Here is an 8,008-nt window from a genome sequence, read left to right as displayed (position 1 = left end):
GCATAGATCATTAAATCAGATTAGGCCATTAGCATTTCGAGTAAAAATGACCAAAGAGTTGATCATTATGATATAGGTAGGAACTATATTGGCATTATAATGAATACACAATGTAATTACACAAGAGTCAAGCTTTAAATTAGAAAATTACCAAACTCTTTGGTAATTTTTCGGGGGAGATGCTAATGGTCTAATCTGATTCAATTAACTATGCTAAGCTAAGCTAAAAGTGCTCCCAGAAATTAGCTGGATGCATTAAAATATGGTCCAACTCAACTGTTTAACTGTAGGGGAGATGTAAAATGAGTGTTCCTTTATAATGTTTTAATTTCAGACCATATTAATGAGTTGTTATAAAACCAGCCCGTTACTAATAATACCAAAGTGATGCTTGTGTGATGGAAAAAAATAATCAACTTTTGACAAGAGCTGTTGTTCAGGGTTTCCTCCTAAGTTATCAGTGAATACTGTGATTATTTATATGCTTATAAAAGGCTATGCGTCACAGTGTAGCGGCAATCAAGCCTCTCAAGATTAGACCAGGAAAAAGACAGGCCATTACGGAAATGAGGAACCTTTTAAGACTCCTGAGCTTTGATTCACAGTCACAGCTGCTCACATCATGAATAAAGGATCATTCGTGGACTGAATATTTAAAAATTATGCTTCCTGCTAGGAACAAAAGACCACAAGAGTGAGAAAGTTTTCATTGTTAATAGTGTTTAATAAAAAAGGAGTCGCTGTCATCTTTGGCAAATAAACAGATTTGGCAATAAATAATATATTATACAATACAACACTCACACTCGTACACAATAAATTAGACAATTTGAACTACAATGTGACAATGCTAGTAAGAGGAAGATCATAGCTGCCCAAAATATAGTCTCTTTTCATCGTGGACATCTTGTTAACAACTTTGAATCGGAGCGACCTCTGGCAGAGATCATCCTCTGTTATGCCATCAAAGAAAAAGTCTTCATTGAAGATCGGATTGCGACTCTTTCTGATGACCGTACTGCGCTGTTTCTGGATTTTCCCAGGCATGAGAGAGAGGCTAACACTGCAGTTAATGCTTTTAGGGTCCACCGACAAAGCGTACAGGCCTTCAGCACTTATGAGGCGAACACGCAGCCTCTGGTTTTCAGGACAATACTCTGCCGACAACCGCAAGGTTCCTTCCCTTCCAACAGGCACCAAATTCTCTTTCATCACCCTCTCCCTGTGCAAAACCAAATCCATGGGGAAGATAGCCGGAGGTGCCAAGCCGAAACCACATGGGAGAGGCTCAACAAGGCCTTCAGATGCTCTCCTCATGACATTAGGACTGTTGTCCGTAGAGCTACCCTCATCCGTCGACAGGGAATTGTTTCTAGGCATGGCCGCTTTTCGGAGGTTACGATAAAGTAGGTTTTCATGATTAAGTGCTTTGAGGAGAGAGGATTTCTGTGGGCATCTGTTCAGCAGAGGTGAACTAAAAGGAGACGACTCTGCCGAGGAAGTAGTATCGCTATCTAGAGTTCCCTGTCGGTGCAGGGTAAACCCTTTAGGAGAAAGTCTTGAAGTAAGAGAGTTCAGGCTGAAGGACGAAGGTGAGTATGAAGATGGCAACAAGGGGGAAGCAGACAGGGAAGATTTAGAGCAAGTGCTCGATCGACTCCTTGGAAGAACCAAAGGGATTCCACTGGAGTTTGGGTCGTTGTGGAAAAGAGACTCCTTTCTCCTGGTGTGGGGACTTTCGAGTAAGGTGCAAAAGCCGTAGCAGGTTTGAGCCTTGGCTAAATGTGGTAGAGAAAGTGCTGCCTGGCTTTGGGGATCAGCATTGGTGGTTTCTTCATCGCTACAGCCATTGTCATACGGACCATCGTCGACACTCTCCACCTGGATGATATGATTATTGGTCATCTCTCGGGAAACAATCTCTCGCTTTGGACTTCCTTTCTCACAGGGAGAAACTCGAATGCACGGAGTCTGCCTCCCCAGTTCGATATTCTTCCCCTCAATTGGGCTTGAGATCTTCGGGGGAATGCAGAACTCTGGGATGGTGTCCGGGGTAATGATGTTCGGACACAGCAAGACTTTTTTGGCTTTGTCAATGGACGACTTGTCTCCGAACATGATGTCTCCGAGTTTGAAGCTGTATTCCGTTATGGGAAGCGGCAGGTTGGTCCTTTCGACCGACACACGGATCTTCTCTACCACCCACATGGGAATTCTGTTTGGACTCGGGGTTGAAGCTCTGCAAAAGCGAAAGACGCTGTGAGTTAGACGTCTGCACAAGTAGTGGTCAACTTTATTAACAATCCAAAATTTTTAATCCTATAGCCCAGGGGTCACCAACCCCGTTCCTGGACAGCTACCATCCTGCAGATTTGCAACCCTGACCAGACATACCTGTCTGTAATTATCAAGCATCGCTTCAAGTCCTAATTAATTGGTTCAGTTTTGTTTGACCAGAGTCGGAGCTAAATTCTGCAGGAAGGTAGCTCTCCAGGAACAGGGTTGGTGTCTCTTTCTATAGCATGTTGCTTACCTTGGTATCTGGTTTTCCAGTGTGGAGTCTGTTCAGACAAGTCCTTGTTCTGTAGGCTGCATTAAACAAGGTCTACAGGGTGATAGTCGAGACTCTCTAAGCAGCAGGCTCTGACTCTCTCCTGTTAGACCAGCTTGTCTTTGTGACACACATGAATGGCTCTTGGCCTTTTATACAGAACAGTGCTGTAGGCGGAGAGAAGGGCTACTTAAACACGCCTACAAGTGGTAAAAGAGACCTGCCCTGCTTTCAAGGCTGCTGGTTCCTATAGATACAGGCGAGCCACAACACTTTAACCTAGGTAAAGGCCAGCCTGATAAGCAGATTGAAATAAAATCCAACACATCTGGCTGAAAAAACAAACAGCATGAGTGTGTGTGTTTGACTTTCCATTAGTCTGTGTGAGAATATTGATTTTGGATGCGGGTTATAGGTTAATGGTACTTAAAAAATGATGCAAATCTAAATATCTCAGGCATTTTTTGATGCAAAAACGTCAGTTTAGGAGTTACCGATGACGAAGTACATCTTTGATGTATCTGGGTCAGCAAATACTAATGCCTTAAAGCAAATTTACTCAATCATTCACAAGCTAGGTACAATAATCCCCAGTTACACACTATAAAACTGTAATGGAAGGGGGTTTGTTGATTGCGTGACTGCTTTAAGATGATCTGCTGTGTATTATGAAACGTTTCTGGCCCTTTTGCATCTTTAATTCATAGATATTCTCGTATTGTCGGAAGCATGTTTTATTCATAATGTCAGAGCTGTTTGTTAGCCCACATGGTGGAAAAGCTGAAACATTTATAAAGCAAAGAGCAGGACGGATGATAAGGCAGTTTACATCTTTAGCAAGATGGAAATAACACAACAAATACATACATTTCAATGATGACCTCTTGTGGTAGGATAGAGAGGAACATTGCAAAATTTAAATGCAGGATTTGCTGTAATAGATGTCTAGCAGTTTTTATTCGGTGTTGGGGAAAAAAAATCATATATTACAACCTTAAGTCACTTAATAGAAAAGTAACTAATATTAATTTGTAGTTACTTTAGGTTGATAACTTATTTACACATAGTAAGAGTAAGCTAAAGTAATTGTAATGAGCAATTCCTGCGTTATGGATGTGACATTTGCAGTAAAAACTCAAAACATAATTTCACACAGAAAGTATATGTTGACATTATATTGAAACTTCTACTTATATTTTCCAAAATAGCTCACCACAGAGTTATGGGAGCAGAAAAATATCAATCTGTAAACATGTTTTATATTTTAAATGAGGAAAATAAACATGCGTTTTTATAACATTTGCGAATTTACAGTCTACAGCAGATTATTTCGAAATTCTGACAGTTAAACTGCACAACCCAAAAGAAACAATGCTCATCAAACAGGTATGAGTTGGCTCACAACAAAATTAAAATGATTGATTTGATTTTATTTGACATTTTTGCATTTATGAAGAAAAAGTGTCGTTATGGATGTGACACATTTCCACTATGGATGTGACAGCTGTGAAATTGCCACTTGTGTGGTTTTAGCAAATTAAATATAATAGTTTGAAATACTGACAGATACATTTACGAGTATTTTTAAAGTACTGTAAAATACTTGCTTAGACAAAACATGTAGAAATGTTTTCTCTATTTTGGTGAAAACTGAATTGTTTTTTATGGCAATGTTGACATTTGCATGGTATTGCCCTAATATATTACTTTTTTACCCGACACTATTTGGAATAAATGGATTGTTGTCATGACTTTGGATTTTTAATGCCACACACGACAAACATGAAAATAATTAGTAATGATTAATGTAGTCATTTGAAATACATTCATTCATTCATTTACTTTTTGGCTTAGTCCCCTTTTTTTAATAAATGTAGGTTATACAGTGCATTGTTAATTGCAGAGCTTCTCAATTAAAAAATAGGAGAAAAAAATAAATAAATAAAAACTCTGAAATATATCAAGCCTCAGCTAGGTCAGCAAAAGTAACACAAATGTAACTCAAAAGAAACGTAAGGGATTACTTGCAATAAAAAGTAAAGCAACTAGTTACTTTTTTGGGAAGTAACTCAATATTGTAATGCATTACTTTCAAAAGTAACTTTGCCCAACACTGCATATAAAATAAATAACACTAATATGAACAGTTCAACAAAATTCCTTTATGTTGTCCCAACACAAATAGATAACATAAACATAAAAGACTGAACATAAACAATTATGTTGTCCCAAAAAATCTTAAGAATTGTATTGTTTCAGCTCATTTTAACTAAGTAGTTTGAATAAGCAGCAGAAATATTTTTTCTTGAGTGCATTTGTGTATCGTCACACCACAAGACATTTGCAGTACCCCTTAAGCCTAGTTTATACTTATGCGTCAAGTGATCAGCGTGACCCACGGCGCATGCAATGCGTGTAGCTGTGCATTCATACTTCTGCGTGCTGTTTCTGTTGCTTTGCAATAACACTTCCGAAATGCTAGTTCGCATTGAGGTGTTTATGTTCCTCTGTGTCGAGTTTCTTCGCTGGTGTTTTGTTTTTCCTGAACACTTCCTGAATGTACAAGAGGTTCAAACTCGCTCATTTTGAGGGAGGAACCAGCGAACGTGCAGCAACTTTAACCATAAGGTAAACACAAAACAAAATTTTCCATTAGGAGCTCCTTCACGGGTCTCCACATTTGTAAACAGTCGCTCCATCGGGCTGGCGCGGCTCTCGATCCCGCCCACACTCGTCAGTGCTACCAAGCCGACCAATCACAGAGCTTTCGCTATGCGTCATTGCGATGTGTAGTTACTTTTTTTGAGAGGTGCACGTCAGCAACGCCGAAGGCCACGGCGAGGACTATGCGTCCACGGGTAGGCCGCACTGTAGCATACACAGATGCTTGACGCAGAAGTATAAATCAGCCTTTACGGACCCCTTATATCAACATGAGCTTATTCTGAAATTGTAGTCTTATATACATTTCTGGAAGTTTCTGAAAGACAGTTCTAGCCAGAAGTATGTACGGCTGCATTTCGTCTTTAAAGCAAACGCTATTGGGTGGTATGACGCCATTCCTACCAGCTGATCGCTTACCATGTGGACGGCTTCCCCGCTGTTTGTCCAGTGGCTCACCATGTACGTTGGTGGACTTGAGTTGACCAAAACAACGAGGTTCTGTTCCAGAAAGTGGGCAAGTCAAAAACAGAAGCCTAAAAATAAAATAAGTAAATAACAGGGTGAGAATGTGGTAAAATCTGAAAACATGGTAAAACTCAGGCGAGGGCTTTTCTTTTTCTGGATTGCTTTTTAAAACTTCCATTGGGTTTAGGAAAGTGAGTGGAACGCGAGCTCACAAACGCATTTAAATTCGTAAACAAAGCTGCACACGTCGCTTTTTCAACGTGGCTTTATACGCTATATGAGAATATAAAGAGTAAACCTGACACAGTACACGCAGTTATAATAAACAAAACACAATCACAAAAACAAGCTAGAGTAAACACCGCAACAAATTGAATCGCACGTACTTACACTTGTGAAATGGTGGAAGAACTGACCCATGATGCACTGATCCATATTCTGACATACATCAGTTGTAAGGGTTAAGGGACTTAAGATTTTACAACATGTTCAAAACTCAGCCGCACGTGTGTTAACCCACACATCATCTCGCTCTCACATTACCCCTGTACTTCAGCAGTCACACTGGTTGCTTTTAAGTCACGCATCGATTTTAAAACCTTAATTTTTAACTTATAAAGCTGTTCATGGTTCTGCTCCTGATTATATATATGACCTGATATCTACCTCCTCTTCCTCTCGCAATCTACGTTCTGCTTCGGGGCTCACCTTGTATCAGGCCCGTTGCAAACTTGGCACTATGGGAGGCAGGGCATTCTCTTATCGTGCACCTAAATTGTGGAATGCTCCCCCCACAAACATCAGGAACGCCAGTTCCCTGGACTGTTTTAAGAAACGTCTTAAAACTCATCTTTTTATTACTGCTTATAACTTATGAGGCTTTCTTTTAATATGTATTTTTTATCTTTATTATTCTTGCTTTTTGTATTTCATGTTCTTCTGTGTTTTGATGCTCTTGTTAGCGCTTTGAGTTTGAGAAAAGCGCAATATAAAAATAATGTATTATTATTTGTAGTAGTAGTAGTAGTCGTCTTTTCTGATCCTACCTTTAACAAACGCCCAAGGAATTCTTCGTTGTAAGCATATGAAGCACATGAACTGCACAAGGCTGGGCAATAATGCTGAGGTATTTCTTGCAAAAATACACCTGACTCTTCACAGTTTCATCTTTGGGTAGAGACTTTCAATAATATCCAGCTGAGCTCAGCAAATCAACCGGCGTCTGTGTGTGTCTAGCCCTTTTTAATGTGTTAGTGGGCGGGGCGGCAGGTTTTAAATCTCCCAGGTTCGTGCGCGCAACTACTGGGCGGGGCTTGTGTTTTGTAGCCACGCCACCGCGAAACACCTAATATCTCGTTATCAAGACGACTCGTTTGAAGCACTACGAGTCGACTCTTTTATAATCAACAGTTTTAAACACTGTACACTTACAGATTTAAGCCTTAGCTGGATATTTCACTTCACTTAGAGCTGTGTTACACACTACATGGGAGGTCATTTTCAAAACACCATAACACCATCTACACCTCATCTCTAGGACCAGTCATCCAGAAACATGGATTTTCCTACCACTGCTATGCTGATGATACCCAGCTATACCTCTCTTTTCATCCTGATAATCCCTTGGTTCCAGCTCGCATCTTGGCCTGCCTGTCGGACATTTCACACTGGATGAAAGATCATCATTTTCAGCTTAACCTTGCAAAAACGGAAATGCTTGTAGTTTCTGCCAACCCGACTCTACACCATAACTTTTCAATCCCGATGGATGGGGCAAACATTACTGCATACAAAATGGTGAAAAGTCTTGGAGTAACGATTGATGACCAACTAAACTTCTCGGACCACATTTCTAGAACTGCTCGATCGTGCAGATTTGCACTCTATAACATCAGAAAGATCCGACCCTTCTTATCTGAACATGCAGCTCAACTCCTTGTTCAAGCTCTTGTTCTCTCCAGACTGGACTACTGCAACTCTCTACAAGCGGGGCTTCCAGCTAACTCTATCAAGCCTCTTCAGCTGCTCCAGAACGCAGCAGCACGAGTGGTCTTTAATGAACCTAAAAGAGCACATGTCACTCCGCTACTCATCCATTTGCACTGGCTGCCAGTTGCTGCTCGCATCAAATTCAAAGCTCTGATGTTTGCCTACAAAGCGACTTCTGGCTTTGCTCCTTCTTATCTGCTCTCACTTCTGCAGATCTATGTGCCCTCCAGAAACTTGCGTTCTGTGAATGAACGTCGCCTTGTGGTTCCATCCTAAAGAAGGAAGAAATCACTTTCCCGAACACACAATCTGCCCAGTTGGTGGAATGAACTCCCTAAC

The 8,008-nt window shown here is 40.6% G+C and overlaps 1 protein-coding gene across 4 annotated transcripts in view; it reads right to left on the bottom strand.

The window, feature by feature from the left end:
- Positions 1–703: 703 nt before the first annotated feature.
- The window catches only part of c2cd4a (C2 calcium dependent domain containing 4A), a 12,121-nt gene continuing 4,816 nt past the window's right edge, over positions 704–8,008 (bottom strand). Inside the window, exons 2-4 of one of the 4 annotated variants that reach the window (XM_087311064.1) lie at positions 3,742–5,748; positions 2,534–3,685; positions 704–2,239 (exon numbers count right to left, since the gene is read on the bottom strand). In XM_087311064.1, coding sequence (XP_087167190.1) covers positions 835–2,208 — 1,374 coding nt within the window. In that variant the 5' untranslated portion in view covers positions 2,209–2,239; positions 2,534–3,685; positions 3,742–5,748 and the 3' untranslated portion in view covers positions 704–834. 4 annotated transcript variants of the gene reach the window in all.

Source organism: Danio rerio, chromosome 25 (assembly GCF_052040795.2).
Source record: "Danio rerio strain M-AB ecotype USA chromosome 25, GRCz13ab, whole genome shotgun sequence".
NCBI lineage: Eukaryota > Metazoa > Chordata > Actinopteri > Cypriniformes > Danionidae > Danio > Danio rerio.
The sequence above is the reverse complement of the archived record's forward strand: the minus strand, read 5'-3'. Positions and strand labels throughout refer to the sequence as shown.